Genomic DNA, 25,853 nt, shown 5'->3' with positions numbered 1-25,853 from the left:
TGGGTGTGTCTAGTTGACTCAGTAAAAGTGCCCGAACCAATTGTGAGCGGGGAGAACTGGTAAATGGGCAGGCCTGGCCCGTTAGTTAAATGGGCCTAATCCCAATGGCCATTCCTGTTCCATGATGGACTAGATCTAGTCAGGCCAAGGACCGGACCGGCCCATTGACATTTCTATTGATAGGTGAGGCCAGGTGGCATGCACATCAATGCTCTAAAACAGGATTTATCAGTTGAGAGAGAGTTGGCTGTGTTGTGGAGTTCAATTGGCTTGATTCTCTGGCACATGTTAAACTAACTTGCCCACGAAAATCACAGACACTAGTGTGAAAAAATGCATGTATATCCTACAGTCCAGCAACTTAAGTAGCTAACCAACAACAACTCATCTGAGCCAAAAAAAAGCATGATCTTTTGGGCCCACTATCGGATCAGTTTCTTGCACTTTTATTTATTATGGGCTTCGTGGATAAGTTATCAAAAGCCCATAAATCTTTACTCTTTAACTGACATAGAACATGGCTTTGGTTCGCTATACAACTCCCTGTAGTACAGGATCTCCAGTATACACACAACACAACCAAACGGATAACACATACCAGCCATCACAGCAAGAGAAAGGACCATCCATGGCCGCTCTCAGCATAACAAGCGCGAGCTTTATCGGCCGTACAAGGCCTGGAAGAACAACTTCGAGACCCAGAATTTCCTGCATTGGATGGGTCTCTCTCTCTCTTTCTCTCTCTCACCACACACACACACACACAGATTCTTGGTTTTTACGTTTAAATTTAATAATTTTGAAATCTGGTTTCTTGATTTTGGTTCTGCGAAGAAAGGACCCAGAAGGGATATTGGGTCCCCCCAAAGCAGGCCACATCGCACGAAGAGAGTTTCAACAACATCTCGAGAGGGATTCTGATGCCCGTGAAGCCTTCCAACGCCAAGTCCACGAAGAACAACAGCGTCGCAGAGCTGCTCGAGAGGCAATCTCTTAAAAAAAAGACCCCCCACTTTTTAAATTCAAATCTCCTCATTTATTTTGCTTCTTTTAGTCTTTAATTGGTTCTGTTTCTCTTTCTATCTAAGTAGGCTCGTGTAGTACCGGATACCCCAGCAGAGCTGATTGAATATTTCCTTGATACTGAAGCTCGGGAACTTGAATTCGAGATTGGCCGGTTAAGACCTCGGTTAGTCCTTAATTAATTCCTACTTTTGTAAGATACCCATGTGATTCAATTGTTAAAATTGCCTCTTAGTTGTTTGACATTTTGCTTTAAATTATCTGTATATGGGTGCATCTTTAGCTACTTTTGCAGTATTCTATGGTTACAGTTTGTAGGCCAAATGACTTGAACCCTAGTCATCAAGTTCACTCTTAAGTTCCCACAAAGTATGAACTAGTTTAGTGGACTCAAGAACTGATTTAGGCTACTTTTTAATCAAGAATACAATGAGCTGTGAACCATGCCGGGTTGTTTGCTTGCATGAAACCACTGCTAACAATTCTTGTCATTTGCAAAACCAAGGCTTTGGTCCTATTTTTTCTCCTTCTTGGTATTGTGGGATGTCTTCTTTTTCTCTATTGGAACTTTGTTCGAGAGTTGGTTATTCTTGGGAGGGTCATGTTTGGATGCCAAGAGAATTTTATCGAGTTTAGCATCTTTCGCCATTTGGTGGGGTATATGGAAGGAAAGGAATAATCACAGTTTTGAGAATCACAAGTAATCATTACAAGATATTATCATTTCAATTTTGGGTTTTTTTTCCAGGAATTTAGGTTAGTATTGTTTTAAGATTCTTTTGGATAGATGGGATTGGGTTTGTAGCATTTATGTGGAATAGTGGTTTGGTGTGAGTAGTGTGTCTTGTTCTTTGTATCCTTGGTTAGTCTCCTGCCACATATGAAATTGAGCACAATTTTGCAAAGAAATACCGCATGTGTTTCTCGTGAAGAGATGGGAAACATGCTCAATATCATTCCGACCTCCTATTTGTGCGAACATCAACAAAATAACCTAGGAATTGTGCTGGCAAAAGTGCAATCTGGGTAAGAATTGTTTGACATTGTTTTCTTTGCTTCTTTTTATTTTTTTCCCCTTCAATGTCTTTTATGTTGCTATGTAAATGACGCATTTTTCCGTTTTTGGTGAGTGAAAGAGAAGACCTATTTTAAACAGAGACCCATAGCTTTACAAGAGAGATGATGTTCTCGTGTTAGGGATAACTGGGGATTAGTGGAGCTAAGGTGACATCCTTTTGATGAAAGACTGCACTATGTCTATAGAATAGGAAACTTAAGGACACTTCATGGCCTTCTCTTTTGACTAATGTTATCACTCATTTAATACCACAAATTCAAGTAGGGCACAATCTAAACAAATTTAATCGATATCATCCTAGCGACTACACAACATGCCATGTTTTGTGACTAAAGAAGCATATAGTAATGGATCCTTGGTGCTTTCGGTAGAATGAGACCATATACATTTGTTGTCACCACATTCAATGGTTTGGGATAATGTAATTGAGTTGCATTCAATTGTACAAAATACCCGTTTCATAGCATTTTGTTATACTTGTCCTGTGGTCCTTTAGACATTTTTCGTACACTTTTAGTAATCAAAAGAGATTTCCATATTTGTCGTGTGCAAACTTTAGGCATTCTATAATCCTCAGTCTTAACTGGTTAGAAGTGATTAGGCATGATTCCAAGTAGTTATGAGACCTCTACTGCCTTTCGGCTTTACAGGTGATTTCATCTCCTTTATTGCACTCTCTTGAAGAAAATAGGAAATTTGATTGTGCAGATTAAACCAGGAATTTTTCTCTCATGTTCAATTTGAGCTGGGTCAGCTCCGGTTTGCCGTGTCAAGAACCAAGGTTTCTCTTGAGACTAGAATTTCAAATCATAATTAGCAGATTGTTGAACAGAAGAATGATTATTAACCGTTCCATTAACCTTGCAGGATATGGAGGACAGATTGATTGAGTTGGAAGCAATGCAAAAGGTTCTGCTAGAAGGAACAGGTTTGTTAGCACTGTGAACCTTGAAGCCAAAAAATTCATACTCTCCCATCAATTTTTAAAGAGAGCTGCTATTGGCACCCCTTTTTTTACTTATTACGCCCCCAATAAAAAATAAAGAAAATAAATGAATTGTTGAGAATAAGTAAACGTTAGGGGGTGCCGATAGCGGCTCTTCATTTTTTTTTTTCTTTTTCTATATTTTTATTTTGTGGGTTTAGGATTTTATATGAGCCTAATCATAATTGTAAACAACTACTGAAACTGTTTGAACTAGTGTTATAATTGTTTCGTAATGTCGAGATTATAATTTGAGCCAAACGTTTGTAATGTTTGAAGAGTGTTTGAATCTTTAATTGGGGGTGACAAAAAAAATAATTTAAGAAATTGAGGGTGTAATAAATAAAAGTTGGGGTGCCAATATCAGCTCTATTTTAAACATCAATCATTTTGCCTCTTCCACCATTGCAGAAGCCTATGATAAAATGCAAACTGACCTCGTTACAGCAAAGGAAAGCCTAGCCAAAATATTGACATCGAAGAATGTAAAAGCAACTGTACGATAGTAAACTCTTTGAGCCTTAAAACCTTGTTTTTTCACGCAACCTTGTATTGTTTGTCTGGGATAATGCCCGCTTCTTTATGCAGTTATTGGACATGGTTGAGCAAAATGAGCTTAATAGGTCCTTATTGACACTTCTTGATGAAAATATAGCAAATGCAAACATGGGTGGCCAGGTCAGAATAGTTGGGTTTTTAAATTGGTTTAGATTAGTCTTCAAGTTTTTTCTCTAATCATGGTTTATTTATGCAGAAACAAGCGGCAACTTTCATGGAGAAGGTTCGTGCGGCGGTTCTCAAGTACATGACAGTTTAATCTTCTGGTGAGAGTTTGTAAATGTCCTCACTCATTATCGGGATAAATACCTTCATTGTACACTTTATTTGAGTAACAACCTTGAAGACTAATCTAAACCCTTATATTATTGAATTTATATATGATGTTTTGTTTCGAGATTTGCTTTTGATAATAAAATGTATTATGGCCATAAACCTTCATTATTTTACATTTTTTTACTTATTTTCTTGTTCTTTTTGGGGTTTTGTTCTGACTTGTTTTAGTTGCGGTTCATGCTGACTCTCACTACCTCAACAACTTTCTTTTGGTTGACTTTCTTTTACTTAAAAATTGATCAAATTAGGATTATTGCATCAATTAAGGTTTTAAGTACTTGTTAATTTTGTAATTTTAGAAAATTAACGTTCATATATAGGTTTTGGGATTGTAGTTTTATTTGTTTTGATGAGGCTGATCTTAATAATAAGGTTAAAAGTAAGTGATTGTATGTGTTTCGTTTTCTAAATTTTGGTGTCAATCAACTCTTACTCTGTCTTCTCTCATTCTAATAGCGAAGAAAATTATTTTAAAAGTTTTAAATAAGGGAAACTTACTTAAGGCCTCTGATGAAGGGATTTATTTCTAAATAGTTCCTAAGGTTTGGGTGATTGCTTGATAGGACATTAGTAAACTTTTTATTTCTTAATGGTCCCTCATTATTGGTGAACCACCGTTTTTTTTATTTGTTGTTGAGTTCATCACTTTTTATTTATTGTCGAACTCACTGTTTTTTTATTTATTGTCGAACTTGACAATAAATAAAATGGTGAACTCACTGGTAAAATCTACCCATTTTTTGTGTGTGGATTTTTTTGACTAAAATACATGGAAAGATCATTTAAAAGCTTGAGAGAACTACTTGTTTAAATGATTTCAAGCCAAATGAATCATTCTTGATTGATTTTCATCCAAAAAGTGAAAAAAAATGAATTTCTTCTTCTTTCTTTCTTAAATCCTTTCTACTGGAATTAAGTTTTCAAAATTCGATTGCATATCAAAAATCCAATTTTTTTTGGATGAAAACAATGAGTTTGAACGGTTAGAACATTCAATCGTGAGAAATGTAGGAGATAGGGTCTAGGGACTGTTAAGAAAATAAAAATTTACTAAATGAACTATTTACAACGAACAACAAAAAAATCCCTCCAACATGGTCCTTTAAGTAATTTTCCCAATCAATAATAGTAACTTTTTATATCATATTTTATGGATCAAATATTAAAGGGTTTTCGGTGGAAGACCAAGGGTCAAATGTACTAAATCTTCAGTTTGAAAACTAGGGGTATCCCAAATATACATGAAAATTGGGAGGGGTATGTTAGAAATTTTAGGGTTATATTGAAATCTTCAGTCTCACTTACCCACCATTTAAAAAAGGACCGTTGAATTATCTCACCATTATATAGTACGGCTGCCTACCTAACATATAATATAATGATGACCACCCATTCTATTATAAAATAGAATAATGATTTTCTAATGCCCCCACTTGACACATGTCCTTTAAATGGCATATGCTAAAATCATAGATTATTTTCTTGGAATACACAATTGCATGCATTTATGGGAGATGTACAATTGTGGATCCCAAGAGAAAAATCCATGATTCTAACCCATGCCACGTCAACGTATGTGTATCAGAGGGGGCGTCAGATAACGACTATAAATGAACATCATAAGTGATAGAATAATGTTGAAGGGACCTCAAGATTGTACTTCATATCTTAATTTCGTGTCGAAGTGTGTAGCAATCATAAATAATTTTATTGAGATACGATTAAAAAAGCATCTAAGGTTCCAGCACAATTTCACGTCACAAAAAATGAGAAATGAGGTATAGTCTTGAGGTCACTCTAACACGACTCTTAAGTGAAATTATTATTTTTTAAGAATTATATAATCACACCATTTAGATAAGGTTGTTTGAGTTTGAAGAATTCCACTAGATTTTGTTGAAAATTAGATATACCCTTAAAACTTCAACTTTTATAAATAAAAAAAATATTTACCGGCTTAAACATAAAGACTCTTTCCTTCAACCATCAAAGCTCAAGAATAAGAAATGATTTTGAGGGAGACCGAGGGCAATTTGCCTCGAGTTTGAAAATAATACATCGAAGGGTTTCAAAAAAAAATAAAAAGAAGAGGTGAAAACATTGGGTATTTCTCAGAGAGAGAGAGAGAGAGAGAGAGAAAAGTTGTTTGTCATGTGGCTGATAATGAGGGTGCTTTTGGTCATTTTATGTTAATCTCTTACACGAGACCTAAGTCAAGTGGTATGTCATTTGTTTGAAAACGTAGGAGGTATATTTAATTTTCACCAAAATCGGAGGTATCTCAAAATATCCTTGTCAAGATTCTGTCCAAGGGGTGTGTTTTTAGGGTTTTTTATTTTTCCCTTTTCCGAGAAAAAAAAACCTTTAAAAAGTAGATATTTTCAAAGGTGGTGTATAATTACAGTATATTGGGGTGCCAATATAACAGCCCTAAAAATGTACAACACAAACAAGGATCCAGATCTCGAGAAATGCCGTCACGTGCGAAACACCCCTCTATAAACATCTCCACATGAAATGGTCGACAAAGTCACTTGTTTAGACCGGCAACGGTTCATATCAAGACACCGTATCTCTTCTTCAAGGGAAATCAAGGTGGGTCCTACTACGATCATTTTGAACGATCACCATTGATCAGAGAATTAACGGTGTTAGATCCCTCCCACTATTTAAAATGGTGAGACAGCACCGTACCTAATCCAGCTAAGGACCTGAAATAACAGAAAGACGGACTACTTTCCATGCCCGAAAGTACACTTCTTCTCTCTATTACATTTCAGATATTAATGCACGCGGATTGTCTGAGAAAACGTCGCACTGAAACCAAAACCAAATAGATAGAGAGAAAGAGAGATGTGGTGGCGCGTAGCTTCGCTTTCTTCATTGCTTTCTCACTCCAGATCATCTGTTCTTAACCAGGTAAGAAGAACCCTTTGTTTGATTTTTTTTTTTTTTTTTTTACTTGATTTGCTGAAGAACATTGATGATGACTTGATAAGTCAAGATTTTGATCTACAATATCCGATTTGAATTAGTTAAAATAGGTATGTATCGGTTGATCTCTTATGTAATTCAAACACAATGTCAGCTTGGATGTTGATCTTATATATGTTTGATAATAAGTTAATGATTTTGGGACAGATCATAGATCTTGAAACCAGATGGATTTGATGCGTGAATTACAGAATTATTCACTGAAACAAGTATCAAATTAAAATTTTGATTGCATTTCTTGTGATAAACCCCTCCCGATGTTTAACATGCATTTTGTTGAATGTGATTTGTGAATGTCTCTGTTTTGAACGAGATGCGACATCTTGTGGTTGCTATAGTGGAAATATGGACTGAAGTGAAGTTGCGTGCCCAACAATTGATAGACAATTTTCTTTTTCTTTTTCTTTTATCTAATTCTCTAAGCATAGATCAGTTAATTATGTTGCAAGGGTTCCTCTGGATTTCTTTCTTATGCAATCTTGGGCAAGGAAACACACAAGGTTACACCAACCGTTGGAATCAACACAACAAACTCTCCACAAAGACGATCAGATAAGAAGATGGAAACCAAAAATCAACTTTTAAAGATGAAACACTGGTACCAAAAATCAACATTTGCTACTCGTTCAACTCATCTATGGTCCTCCATCTCCTGGTTCTTGAGCACTTTATCGACTTTAGTGAGTCAATCAACAAATTGACCTGACTTGAGTCTTTTGTGAAACTCAAGTATTTCAACTTTAAGGCCATGGCTCGTATCCAAGGTATACATGAATCGTTCCTCATCAAACCCATGACCCCATCCTCGATCCGATACTTGGAAAAAACTTTAGATCTCCAAGTATGGTCTCAATACATCATAGTGACAAAAATCGACAGTTTTTTTTTTTTTAAACAAGAAAAAAAAAGTGCGTTTTTAGTGACTGTTGATTAAATCGCAAATTTCTGAAGAATAAAAAAAGGTATTTTTTCGTTTCACAATCTTGTGTAATATTATTTTATCATTTTATATAGAAAATATATTTTATATTTTTCTATACTTAACAAAATTTGTTTTCTATTTTTTCCTGATGTTTTCCCAACTTTTGCCAATTATTTCTAAAGTTTCCCCTTGTCGAATTATTCTGAAACCTTGACTTTCTCACCATGCTATACATTCTCCACTCTCCTTAACAATTTAGTTTAGTAGTTCCCTGTTCTAAAACAACTACTTAAGAAACTTGCTAAATATAAGGAAAATAACCAACAAGGAAATAGAAGTAAAGAAGATGATCAAGATAGGATAATGTCCCACGCTCTCATGCTCCATGATACCCAGCTCATTTATGATGCAGATCCCATTCATGCACGTGATGTCCACATCACCTTTTTTTTTTTTTGCTACTTCCAAAAGTAGTATGCAATTTCCATAAATTTTGATTCTACTTTTCCATCTGAAATGTTCTATGTATCAAATATATCATGAGATTCATGAACCCTTATCTATATGTATATGATACTAACTATAAGCATAACGCCTTGACCATTTTTATCATTATTATTGTAGAAAAAACAATTGTTTTGCTTTAAATTAATGTATTGCCAAATCCACAAGTCTTACTTTCAAAGTTTGTAGAGTATACTTTATTCCAAATTGCTTGCTTCTGTTTTAGAGTGAGCATGCTGGGAAAAGTAGATACGGTGGATAGCTTTTTTGCCATTTAGAAAAGAAGAAAATATAATAACTTTGGTTGTTGCTACTCCTACTCATTAACCCACCAATAGTTAGGATTGGTTTGCCAAAAATGAGTTTCTTTTACATCAGTTGCATCTCAAATATTCTTATGAGCTTTTTATTTAGAGAGATTCTATTGCCACACCAAATTTTGCTAAGAGCACACCAAATCAAATGTAAATCACTGAAGAATTTGTACACATCTTGGTGTGCTCTTAGTAAAAGTTGGTGTGGTAACAAAAGCTTTCTTATTTATCGGAATTTATTTCTTTGCTTTGCTTGTGAAGCTGGCCTTGTCCATTTTTCTACATCTTTTATGATGTTTATGTTTTGCATTGCCATAGCCATGTGCATTTTTCTTGTCCAATTATCTCAACCCTTTTAGAAATTTATTACAGGCAGCATACAGCTTGAAGTTTTGGGAAGTATTCACCACTGAAATCATGACTCCGGTATTTACTTGTTTCTCTGCTCATTTTTTCTCACCCTTATCAATGAGGATCACTATTTAAATTGAGGTTTAATAGAATTCTGCACTTGGTTTGACAAGTGCAGTGGTTTTGATGTGCCAACAACTTTTATCACCGAAACGTGTTTATATTTGACGTGACTTCTCCACAACTACATTTTAAAAGATAACTTGTTGTCTTTGATTTCTATTTTTTTCGCTTTCTTCATATATTATTAAATTTGCATTGTGTGATTCACCCGCTAAGGTATCATCAAAGAAACAATAAATGCAGTCAGTTGTCTTGCTTTGCATAAAAGGATGAGCAAATTCTCTTTTTCTTTTTTATGTAGGCAAAAGATGGAATTTCGTCCAAAGTGAAAATCCCATTCATAACCTTTGTCATAGGTAAGTACTGTACTTTTTTGAGTGACCAAATTAAATGGCTCTAATTAATGATTTTATTATTGGTTAAGTGCTCTTTATTAATGAAACTTTGAGGATGCATTTACTAGTAAAATTGTGCAACCACTTTGTCATGAGACATGTGCATTCAAAATGTTTGTCTCTGTGGATAATCTGGTGTCATCCTATGGGTTGATCCAATAATGGGGTGTTTTGAATTAAGTTTCAATGTAACTGAAACATCGAGCATGGGCTCAGTGGGGTGTGTGTTTGGGGTGGGAGTGGGAGTGGTCTTTTCAGATGAGCAGTTCAAGGTGATATTTAATTTGGATACATAGGGTATTTGGATAATGCAATTGAAGTAGAAGTTTTTGCTCTGAACTGGAGTTAACTGTTTGATTTAGAGCTGACAACTCTTTTGGTTGAAGGGGACCAGCGAAATCAGTTTTGCTCCGTTCATATATTGATTGTATTTCACATCCATATAGAAGCATATATTTGCTAATTTGGAGACAATGATTCTTCCTCAGAAAAAACAATTATATTTAAATATTTGTGAACTTTATATCATTTGAAAGAGATGTTATGCTTCTTTTGTTGCATGCTATTGCACCGAGATTTTATTGCTTGCCACATTGTCATCTCTGCCAATGCTTTTAGGTGGCCCTGGTAGCGGAAAGGGTACACAATGTACAAAGATTGTAGAAAACTTCGGATTCACACACCTTAGTGCTGGTGATCTGCTAAGAAAGGAAATTTCTTCTAATAGTGAAAGCGGGTATTTCCTGACATTAAAAGCTCCATCTTTTGTGAATATTCCAATTAGTTCATGTTTCTAAATTGCAAAAAAGAAAATTCTTGAAAGGTGGTTAGAATTTTGCTTTCAGGGCAATGATTCTTGACACAATCAAGGAAGGAAATATTGTTCCATCAGAAGTGACAGTGAAACTGATCCAAAGAGCGATTGAATCAAATGATAACTATAAATTTCTCATTGATGGTTTCCCACGAAGTGAGGAAAACCGCATTGCTTTTGAACGGATTGTGAGTCTCTCTCTCTCTCTCCGATTCCTTGTAAAAGAGGTTCATGAAATCTATTTTTCCTTCCTTTGTTCTGTATTTCTTTTTCTAATTATCTTCATCGTCAAAGCCTTTTTTCCAAAGATTTGGGGTCTTCACATAATATCTGAAGATTCAAGGAAATAACACAAATTTTAATCCTTGTACGACTAAATTGGTTCTTACATTCAATTTCAACTGAATGAACTTCTTATCAGCATGACACAGGGTTTGAAATGTTCGTACTTGGCATAGTTTTGTTTTTAAAGGATCTGCACAAGGTGGAATGCATGGAAATTTCATAAACATCTAAAAATGCTAAACAAGCATGAAAATGATACCAGGTCTTAATACTACTCTACGACTACTTAATTATGATAAAAATGAGTCAGACAATCATGTGTATGCACTAACAGCATAACTAGGAAACTTGGTAAGAATTAAAGGTAACGATAGTTGTATAACCTAAATAGTTCCTCATACAAATGTGACAATGTGAAAACAACTATAATCACATTTATTAACCAAGATGCACAAGCATTAGGGATAAATAGTTTACTAAGAGACCGTTTGAAAAGAAAGTAGCTTTCATAAAAAGTAACTTTTAGAAAGTAGTTTTCAATTGCTTTTTAAAAAGTTGGGATTTTTACTTTTTAAAAGTAATTTTCTAAAATGAATCCAAACAAGCTTTTTACCTTTCAACAGTAAAAAAGTTACTTTTTTATGGGTATCCAAACGGGCTCTAGCAGAGTTCTAGTGGTTCTTGACGTTGCCATGTATATGGAACCCATGTAGTTTTGTGATTAACTGTATCCTAAGTTTTCAATGTCTCACTTGTGTGTCAGTGCATATACATGACCGTTTGACTTCTCTTTTCTGTTTTGTTTGTTCTATCCAAATGATTGGTTATAGTAGTATCAGGATGTTAAGAGTACACCTTCATTCTTGTTTAACATTTATTTTGAATCATGAGCAGCAAAAGTTTGTGGTCCCAAACTTTTTTCAATTGCTTTCTTGGCCAATAATATTTATGATTTAATGCTCCATACGTATTGAACAATACTAGTCTCTATGTTAGGAAACTCACACAATATGGGGAATATTAGTATTTCCCCATAATTTTCTTTTGGGGACTATTAATTGGAAAAGATGGTGGTAGTATCATTCTTTGTCAGTGCTCATATTGAACCATAGTGAGATTTGTAAACAAAAGGAGATCGGAAAAGGATTTGTAAAGCAGTTATCGTCCAGATCAACCTTCTTCCAACTTTATTTTTTCTTGCTGTCTATAAAAAGTAATTATAATTATTTGATTTTTGATGCAGATTGGAGCAGAACCAAACATTGTGCTCTTCTTTGACTGTCCTGAAGAAGAGATGGTGAAGCGGGTTCTAAGCCGTAATCAGGTTGTAATGCATTGTAATTAAAAAGTAAAAGCTCACTTTTGATTTTTCTTTCGGGGATCTCATTATTTCTTGATTTATATGTACTTTTTTGATTAATTAATGCAGGGACGAATTGATGATAATATTGATACAATCAAGAAACGTCTTAAAGTTTTTACGGCATTGAACTTTCCTGTTATCAACTACTACTCTGCAAAGGGAAAAGTTCACAAGGTATTCTTAAGCAGTTCACTGAACATTATATGAGAATTTAAAAATAATCAACAACAACAACAACATTAAATTGCATTACTATTTATTCGTTTATCTTGCATTACTATATTTTTGTGTGATTTTAGTTTGGTGAGTTAATAGCACTCTAATATGATGTTTGGAGGAAATTCTGTTTCATGCTCAGACATAAAGTACATGTATTAAGATTTTTATTGTTTAGCATAGTAACAGATACCCATGCATGCAGATAAATGCAGTAGGAACAGAAGATGAGGTATTTGAACAAGTTCTTCCAGTTTTTGCAGCATATGAGGTATGTTTTATTGGCCTTATTTCAAAAGATATCAATGTATTCTAGCAGATAAGAGCTAGGGAAGTGAAACATAGTATGATTAGTAGAAATTATGTTAGTTGATTACTGTATTATGGTAATTTATATAACATGGCCTTATCTCTTAGCACAAAAATTGCTTTAAGCACTCTTCAACAACTTGGAACTCAATTCTCTTGATTATTAACCAAGCCATAAAAATATATTTAAAAAAATATAGGTTACAGGATCATAAAAATATAGTTCAAAGAAAAAATTAATTAATTAAATAGAACGGTAATTAAAAGATGAAAGAAAACTATTTTGGCACTTGGGTGCCGGGATGAAACTTCCCCTGCACATGTAATAAAACATTTTTTATTCTTCTGCTGTATTTTTAACCCATGCTTTTCTTCTTTGGAATTGCTGGCCAGATTTAGATTCAATGATCAAATTTCAACCATATAGAACCAGTAGGCTTCCCATGTAATTAGATTATCCAAGTATTGGAGTTGGCAACCTGAATCTTGCTTCACCACATAATATCTAGAGCTGTATCCTTTATCAAGGCATTTGTCCTTTTTTTTTATTTTATTTGTATCCAGTCTTCCTCTCAATTTTTTAGAGCCTTCAATTGTTCTACTTGAATCAAAGCGCCCCTCGTTGTGCTGTCATTGTCTTTGTTGTACATGTCCAAACTATCTCGATCGGCTTCTGTTGAATCTCTTACCGGGGCTATTCCTAGATTCCCTTTAATTTACTCAGTTTTTATTGTTTTTCTCAATCTTACCATTCATCCATCTCAACACAATCAAGTCAACTTTGGTCAAGTTAAGAATTAGGGATCTAAGACTGATGAAGGTGCCACCTTGGCGAGGTGGTGAAGTTTGTGTTTGGTAATACTACAAACCTTGGATCAAAACCTCGCCTTCATACTTAAGCCTATAAAAACCTTTTTCTTCTTTCTTTAAAACTTCTTTGAACCAAGTATATTTGCTTAGTAGCCCAAAAGTAGTAAATGTTAAAGTAACAAGATCCTCTACGATGTGGGCTTCTCAATTTGATTTGGCATATTTGAAATTGATGCATGTCTTCTCAATGGAAGTTCGTGCTGGTTTCTTGGTCAAAAATGTGAAAATTCAGATAAATTATTTCCTGTTTTAGAATTTCAGTTGTAGACATGTTCTTTTGGTGGCATCTGGATGCTTAGTAGAGAAACAAATTATCTTACTTATGGGCAAAGGTTGATGACTTCAATATATATTCTTGTACAGGAGATCAAATGAAAGGGAAAAGAAATGGAACTAATGAATAAGCAACCAGAGGGAGGAGACCTTTCTCTAGGCCTTGTCGTTGAGAAGACGCCCAGTGCTTAGTTGCTGATGCAGTTCTCTTAACTCCGACAATCACGCTTTGTAGGCGGCCTGACAATGGAAGAACTCATTTTCAATCTCTAATGTAACACCTCAGTTATCCAAGGAAAAATACTTTTAGTTGAAATAGATAAGTTATTTTAAAAAATAAAAATGGAGCAAGTTCTAGGTGCTACTGTAACAAATTATGGAACCTTTTTTTTTTTGAATCATATATGTATGGCTTCATCATCTGTCATAAATATTTTGGAAACCCTATGCACAGCTTAATAATGCTGTTATAACTGACAGTTGTGAAGAAGGATGAACTAGGTGGATAGAAAATACCAAAGCAAGAGAACCCATGTACATATAAAGTAATAAGGTTGGAATTGCTAAAAGAAAGATAATTTATTTTGATACACCAACTGTTTCATATAGCACCCCCGTTCATATAATATATAAAAAAGGATAAGAACACCAAATATCTTTTATTTGATCTTTCTATTAAAGGAAGTCCTTGAAGAAGTCATCTCTCCTACAAATTCCCAAATCCCAAGTGTTAGATATATCTGACTGGTAGATAATGTTATCCATCATTGGCAACGTATTACATGCATGAAATCCTTTCACTATGGGCCATATATTTAATTATTGCCCTAATCTTCGTAACATAATCCCAATTCTCATAATCTTAATAATGTATTAGAGAGGAAGACATTTTCCTACGTGTATCGAATCCAAAAATGTGATTAGCTACACATTTTGCAAATTGTTTATCCCCAAAATGGGAGCATCGGGATTAAAAGGCATTATGATCATATTGTATTGTATGGCTGGTTCAGCCTAGTAAATCATCCATGCAAGATCCTCAACTATGGTTTTAAAACTTGTTTTGACATCTTGTCTTGTCCATGAACAAGACTTCTGATACGTTTAAATCGTCTCATTCAACAATAAGACAAATGAATCATGATTTTTGATAAGTTTGGGAGTCCAACTCAAAATTAATTGGCAATGAGTGGAGAGGCGCCTAAACTTATAAAGAGAGAGACAAGGCAATGATCCGATGTGGGATTAAACTCAATAATTTTAATTTGACTTGTCCATCCATCTTGTTGGTGAGCGATGACGGGATGTATTGGATGAGTCGTCTTGGTCTCAGACGAGATAAACTTTTCCTTAATTTTACTAATGAACCCTATTAAATTAGGTTGGCGTGGCAACAGAAATTCTTTACAAAAAAAAAAAAAAAAAAACACTTGCAATGTCCAGAGCATTCAAATTATGTCCATAACAAAACCCACCCTTAACCCCCACGCCATCAATCAAAAAAGAACAAGAAAACCATAGATGCTCTTATTTCCTTCTCGGTTCTCTCTCTCCCTTCACTCTCCTCATTTCCTTTCTCCTTCCTCAACCTTTGTTCTCACAAACAACAAGACAAACAGAACAACAGCTTCCATGTCTTCCTCTTCTTCTCCTTCCCCTTCTCTAATTCCTTCCAAAGAAACCTCACCCCAACAACAACTAAAACTGTTGTTAGACCAGGTCTTGAAATACCACAACTCTACCAAACATTCCTTCAACAACTATGCTAGAGGTCCTCATGGCCTTGATTGGGCGAATCAACCCAACCCTTTTCGTCGCTATATCTCCTCACCTCTCCTCCCTCTCCAACACCTTCCTCTTGACCAAAACCCATCTCTCTCTTCTTCTCCTCTCTACCCCTCTCTCTTCCTCTCTCTCCCTTCCCCAAAACCCATCTCTCTCTCAACCCTCTCTCAACTCCTCTACGATTCCCTCTCTCTTTCTGCCTGGAAAACCACTGGGCTCTCCACTTGGTCCCTTCGAGTCAACCCCAGCAGTGGTAATCTCCACCCCACCGAAGCCTACATTATCGCTCCCCCCATCGCTTCCCTCTCCGATTCTCCTTTTATTGCCCATTACGCCCCAAAGGAGCATTCGCTTGAGCTTCGGGCACAATTCCCATCTGAATTTTTACTCAAATTGTTTCCAAAAGACTCATTTTTTATTGGGTTCTCTTCGATTTTCTGGCGCGAGGCCTGGAAATACGGGGAGCGTGCCTTCAGGTACTGTAACCATGATGTGGGTCACGCAATTGCGGCTGTTGCGATTGCTGCTGCGGAGCTTGGTTGGGATGTTAAGATTCTTGATGGTTTGGGTTATTCTGATTTGAAGAAGATTATGGGATTAGAATGTTTCCCCAATTTCGAGATTCCGTCTCGACCCATTAAAGGGAAATTGCCCGAGATTGAATTCGAGCACCCCGACTGCATTCTTATTGTTTTTCCTAATCAAAGTGCTGACTTTTTGGTGAATTATGAGAATTTGAGTTCTGCCATATCAGAATTATTCTCCAATTTGGAGTGGAAAGGAAAACCCAATTCTCTTAGTAAAGAACATGTGTGTTGGGACATTATTTATAGGACCGCAGAAGCGGTGAAGAAACCATTAACAATTGGAGATCAATTCAATATTGATCCGTTTCAGAGTAGTGGGTTGCTTTCAGAAGGTTTGTATAAAGGTTTGACAGCGAGGGAAGTTGTTAGGAAACGGAGGAGTGCGGTTGATATGGATGGAGTTCATGTAATGGAAAGAGAAACCTTTTATCAGATTCTCTTACATTGTCTTCCTTCGGGTTCTCAAGGTGGAGGATTGAAGCAGGGGAAGCAACTCACATTGCCCTTTCGGGTTCTTCATTGGGATTCTGAGGTCCACGCTGTTCTCTTTGTTCATAGGGTGGTTGGACTGCCTAAGGGTTTGTATTTCTTTGTTAGAAATGAAGATCATTTCGATGATCTCAAGCGAGCGACAAGGTCTGAATTTGAGTGGGAGAAGCCTGAGGGTTGCCCCACTGATCTTCCTCTGTATAGACTTGCTACTGGTGATTGTCAACAGATTGCAAAGCAACTTTCGTGCCATCAGGTTAGTAAATTACATGATTTTTCTTTTTTGACTTCTTAGATTTCAATTAGCAACAGAACTTGCTTTGCAATTTTTTCTTGATACAAAGCAATTCTTTGATTGGGAACTTAAATTTAAAATCAAGTACATTTTAATAGTATGGGCCAATGATGACATTAAAAAAATGGAGAGGATGATTAACCAATGGGAACCTATATTGGCATGCCACTAATTTTTAAGGGTGGCCCAAAATTAAAAAACAAAAACAGAAACTTCAAAATTTTGTTTTCAAGGGCCCCACGAACTTAGCCCCTTCTCTACACTATTCCTTCATCTACACCTCCGTTGTCTTCTCTGTAGGAACCAAAAAAATCACACTTATTGGGATTAGTAAAGTTGCCAAATCAAGGCATTCGGATCTGGTTCAACCCGATACCAAGTATCATGGGTCCGGCCCACACCCCAATTAGTTCAGCCAAAAGGGATCCCACCCTTTAACCATGGCCCAAGGTGGTTTGGCCTTCCTATTGGAGTCGACCTCTTCACTCTTCCGAACCTCAAGGTCCTTTGCTATTTTCATCTGAAAGAGATTTAACCTCCTCAAGGAGCCTACCCCTTGCTACATCATCCGACCTTTCCCTCAAACACTAAAGTGATTCTACCAAGTTCTGACAGCAGCAGTAACTGCTACTACTGCTGCTACTTCTTCTTCTTCTCTTACCCTGCTCAACAATTACTCTTCTTCTTCTCCTACCCTGCTCAATAGCTACTATTGCTACTTCTTCTTCTCCTGCTCTTGCTCAGTAGTTGACACTACTACTGTTAACACTCTTCCTTCTACTTTTGAGAATTATTCTAAAGAAATTGATACACTAAGGGAATTATGTGAAGCTACCCAAATTGCAAAGGGCATTACAATATGCTCTACTACCAAGATAAAACATACATGGTGTCCGATAGAGTTGTAGATGCATAATCGACTGAGTCAACTTAAGGAGTTGAACAATCACTGAGGTGGAGCAGTTACATATTTAAGTCCACTCTTCATGGAGGTTACAAGAACCATAAGGAGTGTGTCTTCAATATCATCAAAGTATCATGTGCTTTTATTACCATAAATGCTAGAGAACATGGGTGAGTGGTTATAATTGAGTTTACTACCTCTTTTAATGAGTCAAATCTATAAATAAGGAGACTTCTCTAATTCAAGAAAAAAGGCATAAGCTACACAAAAAACTCTCTAACACTTATTTTCTTCTGCTTGCTTTACAATTTATCTAAGATCTAACTTGATTGTCGGAGGCTCCTTGGTTGGCACCCCACTGGTGTCTTTTCAGTTTAAAACCATATCAGGCTGTAACCAGAGATTCTGATGCATTATCAGAAGAGACGACCAAAACTCAGAAATTACATCGGAAAAGACGACCTGGGTTGATCATTAATTGTAACTTGTATCTCGAGGATAAGTCAATCAATCATTTTAACACGTATTTCAAGAAAATACTTATTATCTTTGTAATTCATATCTTGAGGGGTGGGAGGTCTGAAATATCTCTCACATTCTCCATGTGAATCAACATGTTGAAAAGTTCATGCCACAACATCGGTAACCAGAATCTTTTCTAGAAATTCTATATTTTCTGAAAATATGAAAAATGTTAGTGAATCCTCAATGGTAAACCCTTGAAATCTAGTAAATTAATTTTAAACCATTTTTAAAAAAAATTGGTTTAGGTCATACTTTTCTTCCCCAATGGATGCCCTTCAAAATAATGAATTGTGGACTAAAAAGGGCCACATCGAAAGTACAGTGTTGACATAGCTCATTGCATGTCAGATGACCACTCTTGACACAATGGGTTATTTTTAGGTATAATTCGTGTTGGATGCATGAATCTGCGAATGTTGGATGGACCCTTTCGACATGGCTCAAAGCATGTCGGATGGAACCTCTCTACATGACTATGAATTTCAGATAGCAGTTCTCAACATATTGGGTTACTTTGCTTCTTCTTTGATGGAATCGCCGGAATTTCTCTTCACCACTGGATTCAATGGAGTCATCGGAATCGTCTGAACCGTTTCAAATGAGAGGATGATGGGAGTGTAAGGAGAGGTGCCCTTTGACGTGGAGTGCCCAAAATAATTATTAATTTTTAAAGGTGCCCCTAATAAAAATGAGGGTCCTTAAGAGTTTCTTGGTTAGTCAATAAAATTTCCCTTACCCAATAGAGTATGGAATTGGATTTTTTAGGCTGTTAATTGTTGTCTAACAGATGAAATTATTTATATAAATGCAGTGGTTGCAGATGATAATAGAAATGCTTGATTTTTGCCTAAATTGTATAGGTTCTTCGTGGTCTACTTGGAATAAAATAGTTTACATCAATGCAGTAGTTGCGAATGTAATTGAAATGATTGATATTGCCTTATTTATCAATGCGGTCTGTTAAATGGAATATCATTCCCTTGTATCTAATTGCAGGACATTGCCGCAGACGGGTGCTTCAGCCTGGGAATGGTGGCTCGTTTTGAGCAGACTTTGCGTGATAAGAATGTTTGGATGTACCCTCGGTTATTTTGGGAGACTGGAATTCTTGGTCAGGTGTTATATCTCGAGGCCCATGCAGTTGGTATATCTGCTACTGGAATTGGTTGCTACTTTGATGATGCTGGTAAGTCCCCCCCTCTCCGTCCTCTTATCTAATTTGAATTCTCCAATTAATCATCTATTACATTTAATTATTTGAAATGCCAAAGGAATTGAGGGATGATTTAACCCAGCTTCGCATTTGTTGACTAATATGACTCTCAATAATAGGGCTTAAAATGGGACAGATTTTATTTGAAAGCCGAGTGATCCGAATCCGATTTTTTAGTGGATTTGGTTTCTTCAAGTATATCCAAATTAAAATATGGGTTGATGTCCCTTGACCCGAATCGTATACGGACCCATCCCTATATCCGCCTATATTCGAATGATATATTATTTTGTATGTTGTATGTTATATTTTTATATTTTTTATTCTATCATTCATCAACAAGTGAGTATTAGGTGCATTGGTCAAAGCTTCTTTTCAAAAGGGAGAGGTCTTGAGTTCATCACATTTAAGCCACATTTTTTAATAAATTATTTTATAATTGTTTGAAATTGTCCGACCCGACTGACCCAAATCAATTAATTTGGTCGGATCGGATCTGGATATGGGTTTAATGAAAGTAAAAAAATCAGATATAGTTTGAGCTAGTAGGATCTGACTCGGATCGGATTTGGTCCCGAATTAAAAATCCGGATATGGATATGGGTAGACATATCCCACCCGAACACGACCAGTTTTAAGCCCTACTCAATAAGCAATTTACTTCCAAACCCCTTGAAGGACCAATGTTGCTATTACTGAATTGTGGTCTGTAAGTATATTTGATATCGGGCTTAGACCCATAGGTCATTTAAGCTGGCCAGATCAAAAGGTCTTAAACTAATCAAAGTGCATTTGACTCTCAATTCTTCCCTTGGCATCCTAGAAATGTGGACAACTACTGTTGTTTGGTTAAATTTTTGATAAAGTAATTATTACAGCTGATAGTACAAAGGCAACTATGTCGCTGATATTTTGGCCATGTCAACCATTGGAGATGGGTTGGAGAGATGTGGATGGACTCTTCTCCTTGGCTGATTGTTGGGTTCCATTTTTTATGATGTTATGGGAAGACATCCCTGAATGTTTGTTGCTTCTCGACTTTAGTTGTTGTAATCTCTTTCCAATTATACCAAGAACAAAACAAAAACATACAACAACAAAAAAAAAAAAAAAAACAAAGAATTCTAATCCCCTTGATAAGATTAACTTTAGAAAACTGAACCGTTTGTTCTAAACTAGCATGTCTATCTTCAACTGAACATTGCATATGAAACCTGTATGGTATTTGAAGTGTCCAGATCTACCCTGTCCTCTTAAATTTCGATTTATGTTTGCAATGTGGTCTTTTGAAAATAATAGATATGGTATGTAACGAAGGCTTTTCTTTTCGTAATTTCTTGCAGTACATGAGATTCTTGGATTGAAAGGATCAGCGTTCCAGAGTCTTTATCATTTCACGGTGGGAAGCCCAGTTCTAGACAAGCGAATAATGAGCTTACCTGCATATCCAGGCCCCAACATTGATGCATGATTGCCCGACAGATTTATGCCTGAAATAAATTGCAGCCTCTATTCTGCACCATTTTATTAGTTTATACCAACATCCACATATGATTACTCCATATAGCCAATTAAACCAATTCTCACTGAGGGTTGAATCCCGTGTCATGTAAATTAAATACTTCAGTAGGTCTTTACCTGTATTTTTGTAAGTATTACAATGTTCTGTAAACCCAGGCATGCTTTTTTTTTTTTTTCCACAAATGTGCATGGGCATGGTAGTTACATTGAAAAGTTAAAATTTGACCTGTGTCTACAAGTTATAGAATTTCAAGTATTTGGAGGAACTTACCTGTACTTTAATTAACGAAATCATATGTTACGTTTCTTCCGCACTACACTCTTTGCCGCTTATTAGGAACTTGGCATGTGGGTGTCACCTCTTGAGAAGTCTTCAGAGCTTGATATTCAACGCCATTGAAGTGAATCTTTACATTCTTTAAAATTTTCTTGGTAATTTGATATTTTCAAGTTTGATTTGGTAACACTCAAGTTTTATATTTTGCATATATTTGATATTATATCGACAGTACAAACTTATAAAATAGGAAATAGCCGCCGTGCATGTGTTAGTTGGGTGTATTATGTGGCAAGGATGAGATATATTTTTGTGGCTTCTCGACAATGGCTTGGCTCTTCATTTGTGGAAGGAGATTCATCTTCTATGAAAATTCATAGACTAAGTATCATCTAATGGGACTCAGATTTTTGTTAAAATGGTGGATGCAGATGTATCTGTTCATAATTTGTTTTTGTTTTTTTTTAGTTTTTATAATAAATTTCATGTGTGCCTGCACGCAGCCTAGAGTCGGGATCCATCTTTCCATGACTCCCACCAAGACAATCTTCCATCCAAAAATCAACCTAATGATATGAATGCAATCATTAAAATATATCAGCTTCTTATGGACTGTCCACCCGATTTTCTTGACTGTCCAAAAGTAGGTTGTGACTGGATACCATTGGTGCTAGCCTCACTGGATTACACGTGGCATTTCCAAGGAGTTATTTTCCAATTTTGAGAAATATAGGGTGTGAAATACATGTTTGGAGAAGAATCAACGGAATAGCTAATAGCATAAAAACAGATCCAAGTTCAGTATATAGGAAAAACTGATATGCTGCCTTGATCTTTCTTTGTCTCGAACCCCATACCCCTATAATAATGGTAGAGTCAGGGGTGGCCCCAAAGCTCCATTGACCGGTGGTGGTTGGTCGAAGCTCCAGTAGGTAGCCACTCCCTTCTCAGGGAACCGTACGTGAGACTGGAGCATCATACGGCTCCGTCCCGAGCTTCCGTCGTCGGCCCTTGTCATTAGACCACTATCTAAGCATTCAAAACACCATGTGTTTTGTAACAAGGAGGAGCTCTTCAAAATTTGAAGTGGTCTGCCCGCTTCAAAGTTGGACTTTATTGCATGCTAGTTTTGCCTACCTCAAATGGGGTGTTTGGTTGCAAAAGATAGAAAATGAAGCATAAAAAAAATGTAAAACTTGCTTTTGAGTTTGGTATGGTAAGATTGGGAACTTTCAACCACGATGTGAGCACTATCGAGAGATGATGATGGACACACCTTCATCTTTGACGAGCTCAACAAAATTTAGCATTTAAGGAGCCTTATCATCCAAAGATGCAACATTTTAAGGATAGGAAATGAACACACTTGCACCCAAACATCCCCATTATTTTCAGACATGTCTTGGTGTGTGTTGGTAACATTTCTGAAGTTTGAATGGAGGTGGTCTACCTTTAAAATTCAGACTTTAGAAGTTTTATTTCCATTTGTTTTAGTTCAGATTTCAAACTTTAGAATCAAAATTCAGAAGTTTTAAATCAGTGATAAAGGCATGCTGGATGAAACTTCTGAAATTTGATTTTTTTTTTTTTATATTCTTAAAATACCCTCCTCAAAATCCTAATTTCTATCACTTATCCTTTTTTTATATGAACTCTAAAACCCTTATTTTTAACTTTTCTACCTCTCCTTCCTTTACAACTGTGTTGTCAAGGTTTCTCCCATTTCTCTCGTTTCGTGTTCGAAAACATTATATTTTTATATGAACCCTAAAATCTTATATTTTTCAACTAGAAAATACTTGATTGTTTATTGTTTAAGTATTACTTTGTTGGAATATAATTTTTCAAGTATGAATTTAAATTGAAAATAATATTTTTGGGATGTTTGATTTATTAAAAATCGAAATTAAATGTGTGAATGATTTCATTATATATAAATATTACGTTTTTCGGTTAACAATTTATTAGAATTACAAAAGGATAAAATTGTCAAAATGACCATTATGTTTTAAAATTCTATTTGTAACTAGAAACTTTTAAAAATGATAAACAAATAACTTTTTCAGAATAAGATTTTAGATTTCAAAAAATAGAGTTCTAACTTCAAACTTCAGACTTCATAAGTGTTACCAAACATACACTTACTCAAAAGAGAGACCCTTTTCCCATATACAGTTGATAGTTGGAATAAAATCTCAAAAGAGCTATAGATGACAGATTGGCTTGTTAATATTTAACAAAACGCACATAAAGTGAGGAAACATATGCAAAGTTACCTTCATTTGTTCCATTCTTCCATCCCTACCCTTCCATGTTCAATGGAAACTTTAGAAGTAGTAAGTTACACTTCCCTCATCCTTTGCAACACCTTCAAAAGCAAGAAAAAGAAGAAACAAGAACAACAGCAACGTCGGAGACACATTCATCGAAAAACTACCACCACCCTCTCTACTCCAAAATCATCCCCAACTCCACTCCTTATCAATCAAACGCCTTACACACAAACCAAACACCAAGCGCTCGACGATGTCCTCAAAGACCTTCAAACATCTATCGACCGTGGCATCAAAATTGATATTCAAATCTTCTCTTCCCTCCTTGAGACATGTTTCCAAATTCAAGCCATCAACCATGTCTTCCAAATTCACCATCTTATCCCCCCAGCCCTCCTCCATAAGAGCGCCAGCCTCTCCTCAAAACTTCTTCGGCTCTATGCTTCGTGTGGGCTTATCGACAAGGCCCATCAGCTCTTCGATCAAATGCCAAGCCGTAATGCATCTGCTTTCCCATGGAATTCCCTCATCTCCGGGTACACGGAATTGGGTCAATATGAGGATGCAATGGCCCTTTATTTTCAAATGGGGGAGGAGGGTGTCGAGCCCGACCAATTCACCTTCCCCCGAGTTTTAAAAGCGTGTGCCGGACTTGGGTTGATTCGAATTGGGGAAGCCATCCACCGAGACATAGCCGGTTCTGGCTTCGCAACCAATGGGTTTGTCCTCAATGCACTCGTCGACATGTATGCTAAATGTGGTGACATTGTAAAGGCTCGGAAGATCTTCGACGAGATTGTATCCAAAGATTCAATTTCATGGAATTCAATGTTGACGGGTTACATTCGTCACGGTCTCTTAGTCGAAGCATTAGAAATATTCCGTGGAATGCTTCGCGCTGGCTTCGAGCCTGATTCGATTGCCTTATCCACAATTCTTGCCCGTTTCTCAACATCCAAACTCGGATTCGAAGTTCATGGCTGGGTACTTAGGCGTGGGCTTGAGCAAAATTTGTCCATAGCCAATTCTTTGATTGTTTTATACTCTGACCAAGGCAAGTTACGTTGTGCATGCCGGTTATTTGAGATCATGCCTGAAAGGGATGTTATATCATGGAATTCTATAATTTCTTGTCATCGTAAGGACCCGCACGCACTATTGTATTTCCAGCTTATGGAGAATTCTGGTGCTTCACCAGACAATGTCACATTTGTGTCGTTACTATCAGCGTGCGCTCACCTTGGTTTGGTGGAAGATGGTCAACGATTGTTTATAAAGATGAAAGAAAAATTTGGAATTAAACCAAGAATGGAGCATTACGCGTGCATGGTGAATCTCTTGGGAAGGGCAGGTTTTATCAATGAAGCTTATGAAATCATGGGGAAGACGATGGAATTTGAGGCTGGCCCAACGGTTTGGGGAGCTCTACTATTTGCTTGTTCCCTTCATGGCAATGTGGACGTTGGAGAGATAGCTGCGGAGAGGCTTTTTGAGTTGGAGCCTGACAATGCACATAACTTTGAACTTCTTATTAAGATATATGGGACTGTAGGTAGATGGGAGGATGTGGAGAAGGTGATGCGATTGATGGTTGATAGAGGCTTGGACTCGTAGTTTAAAATACGGGTAATTCCTATGGCAGTTTTAGGGAACCTCGAAGCGACTGAGATCGGTGGTATCATTAAGAGGCCATGAATGTGAAACTCTTGGATGCTTTCTCAATCTCAGATTCAAATGAAGCAGAAACCATACTCGTTCCTAGCTCTAGTCATTTTCAAGAACTTGTTATTATCTGGTGGAAGGGATTGCTCCAACACTCCAAAATGGACTTCAAGCCCAGTTGAGAATTCTTGGAGACTTTGCTTTAGCTTGATACTGTATCTTATATAAGTTCCACCAATGGTCTTTTGTTCATACATACCCACGAAGTACTGGTGATTTGGGGATTTGTTGACTTATAAAGTTGTATAAATTGATACCAATAAATAAATTTGTTGTATAAATAGATATCAGTGAACCTGTAGAATTCAATGTTTTTCTTTAATCCTTCACTTTCTCTTTAAAGAAAAAACAATAAAATACTGATCAAGTTATTATGACTATTGACATTAGATGATCAATTGAAAATTAAAATGGTCTGAACATGAGTGGCAAAGGCAGATTACAACCCAAGTTTGAAGGAATGTGAAAGTTGATTGATTGAGAGAGAGAGATTAAAAAAGAATTTGGATTGAGGTTGTGCGATAGATATGAACACATTTGAATTCTTAG

The 25,853-nt window shown here is 36.3% G+C and overlaps 4 protein-coding genes across 4 annotated transcripts; all 4 read left to right on the top strand.

The window, feature by feature from the left end:
- The first annotated feature begins 502 nt into the window (after window positions 1–502).
- LOC147389487 (dimethylallyl, adenosine tRNA methylthiotransferase) lies at window positions 503–4,041 on the top strand. The gene is made up of 8 exons (XM_086419499.1): window positions 503–721; window positions 839–985; window positions 1,092–1,189; window positions 2,810–2,882; window positions 2,969–3,029; window positions 3,498–3,583; window positions 3,675–3,764; window positions 3,841–4,041. The coding sequence occupies exons 1-8, from the start codon at window positions 518–520 to the stop codon at window positions 3,901–3,903; spliced, it is 822 nt and encodes a 273-aa protein (XP_086275625.1). The 5' UTR covers window positions 503–517; the 3' UTR covers window positions 3,904–4,041.
- Window positions 4,042–6,524: 2,483 nt separating this feature from the next.
- Window positions 6,525–14,158, top strand: LOC147389486 (P-loop containing nucleoside triphosphate hydrolases superfamily protein). The gene is made up of 9 exons (XM_086417709.1): window positions 6,525–6,899; window positions 9,087–9,140; window positions 9,490–9,544; window positions 10,202–10,319; window positions 10,429–10,585; window positions 11,926–12,006; window positions 12,112–12,219; window positions 12,467–12,532; window positions 13,804–14,158. Exons 1-9 carry the CDS (start codon window positions 6,834–6,836, stop codon window positions 13,813–13,815), a joined length of 717 nt encoding a protein of 238 aa, XP_086273835.1. The 5' UTR covers window positions 6,525–6,833; the 3' UTR covers window positions 13,816–14,158.
- A 1,000-nt stretch (window positions 14,159–15,158) lies between these two features.
- On the top strand, window positions 15,159–21,326 carry LOC147389485 (nitroreductase family protein). The gene is made up of 3 exons (XM_086417708.1): window positions 15,159–16,830; window positions 19,295–19,484; window positions 20,855–21,326. Exons 1-3 carry the CDS (start codon window positions 15,235–15,237, stop codon window positions 20,980–20,982), a joined length of 1,914 nt encoding a protein of 637 aa, XP_086273834.1. The 5' UTR covers window positions 15,159–15,234; the 3' UTR covers window positions 20,983–21,326.
- A 2,143-nt stretch (window positions 21,327–23,469) lies between these two features.
- On the top strand, window positions 23,470–25,613 carry OTP70 (Tetratricopeptide repeat (TPR)-like superfamily protein). The gene has a single exon (XM_086418196.1). The coding sequence runs from the start codon at window positions 23,574–23,576 to the stop codon at window positions 25,194–25,196; it is 1,623 nt and encodes a 540-aa protein (XP_086274322.1). The 5' UTR covers window positions 23,470–23,573; the 3' UTR covers window positions 25,197–25,613.
- The last annotated feature ends 240 nt before the right edge of the window (window positions 25,614–25,853 follow it).

This window comes from Akebia trifoliata, chromosome 12 (assembly GCF_017979445.1).
Source record: "Akebia trifoliata isolate Shusen 1 chromosome 12, ASM1797944v1, whole genome shotgun sequence".
NCBI lineage: Eukaryota > Viridiplantae > Streptophyta > Magnoliopsida > Ranunculales > Lardizabalaceae > Akebia > Akebia trifoliata.
Note: the sequence above shows the minus strand (reverse complement) of the source record. Positions and strands in the feature narration are given on the sequence as shown.

What these genes read in the sequence shown, in the direction of transcription:
- LOC147389485 (XM_086417708.1), top strand. Translation starts at nt 15,235, where the DNA reads ATGCTCTTATTTCCTTCTCGGTTCTCTCTCTCCCTTCACTCTCCTCAT. An exon ending in AGCAACTTTCGTGCCATCAG is followed by an intron (nt 16,831 to 19,294) that starts GTTAGTAAATTA and finishes ATCTAATTGCAG; the next exon opens with GACATTGCCGCAGACGGGTG. An exon ending in TTGCTACTTTGATGATGCTG is followed by an intron (nt 19,485 to 20,854) that starts GTAAGTCCCCCC and finishes AATTTCTTGCAG; the next exon opens with TACATGAGATTCTTGGATTG.
- LOC147389486 (XM_086417709.1), top strand. Translation starts at nt 6,834, where the DNA reads ATGTGGTGGCGCGTAGCTTCGCTTTCTTCATTGCTTTCTCACTCCAGA. An exon ending in GATCATCTGTTCTTAACCAG is followed by an intron (nt 6,900 to 9,086) that starts GTAAGAAGAACC and finishes AATTTATTACAG; the next exon opens with GCAGCATACAGCTTGAAGTT. An exon ending in TCTTCTAATAGTGAAAGCGG is followed by an intron (nt 10,320 to 10,428) that starts GTATTTCCTGAC and finishes TTTTGCTTTCAG; the next exon opens with GGCAATGATTCTTGACACAA.
- OTP70 (XM_086418196.1), top strand. Translation starts at nt 23,574, where the DNA reads ATGCAAAGTTACCTTCATTTGTTCCATTCTTCCATCCCTACCCTTCCA.
- LOC147389487 (XM_086419499.1), top strand. Translation starts at nt 518, where the DNA reads ATGGCTTTGGTTCGCTATACAACTCCCTGTAGTACAGGATCTCCAGTA. An exon ending in GAATTTCCTGCATTGGATGG is followed by an intron (nt 722 to 838) that starts GTCTCTCTCTCT and finishes CTGCGAAGAAAG; the next exon opens with GACCCAGAAGGGATATTGGG. An exon ending in GGTTCTGCTAGAAGGAACAG is followed by an intron (nt 3,030 to 3,497) that starts GTTTGTTAGCAC and finishes CCACCATTGCAG; the next exon opens with AAGCCTATGATAAAATGCAA.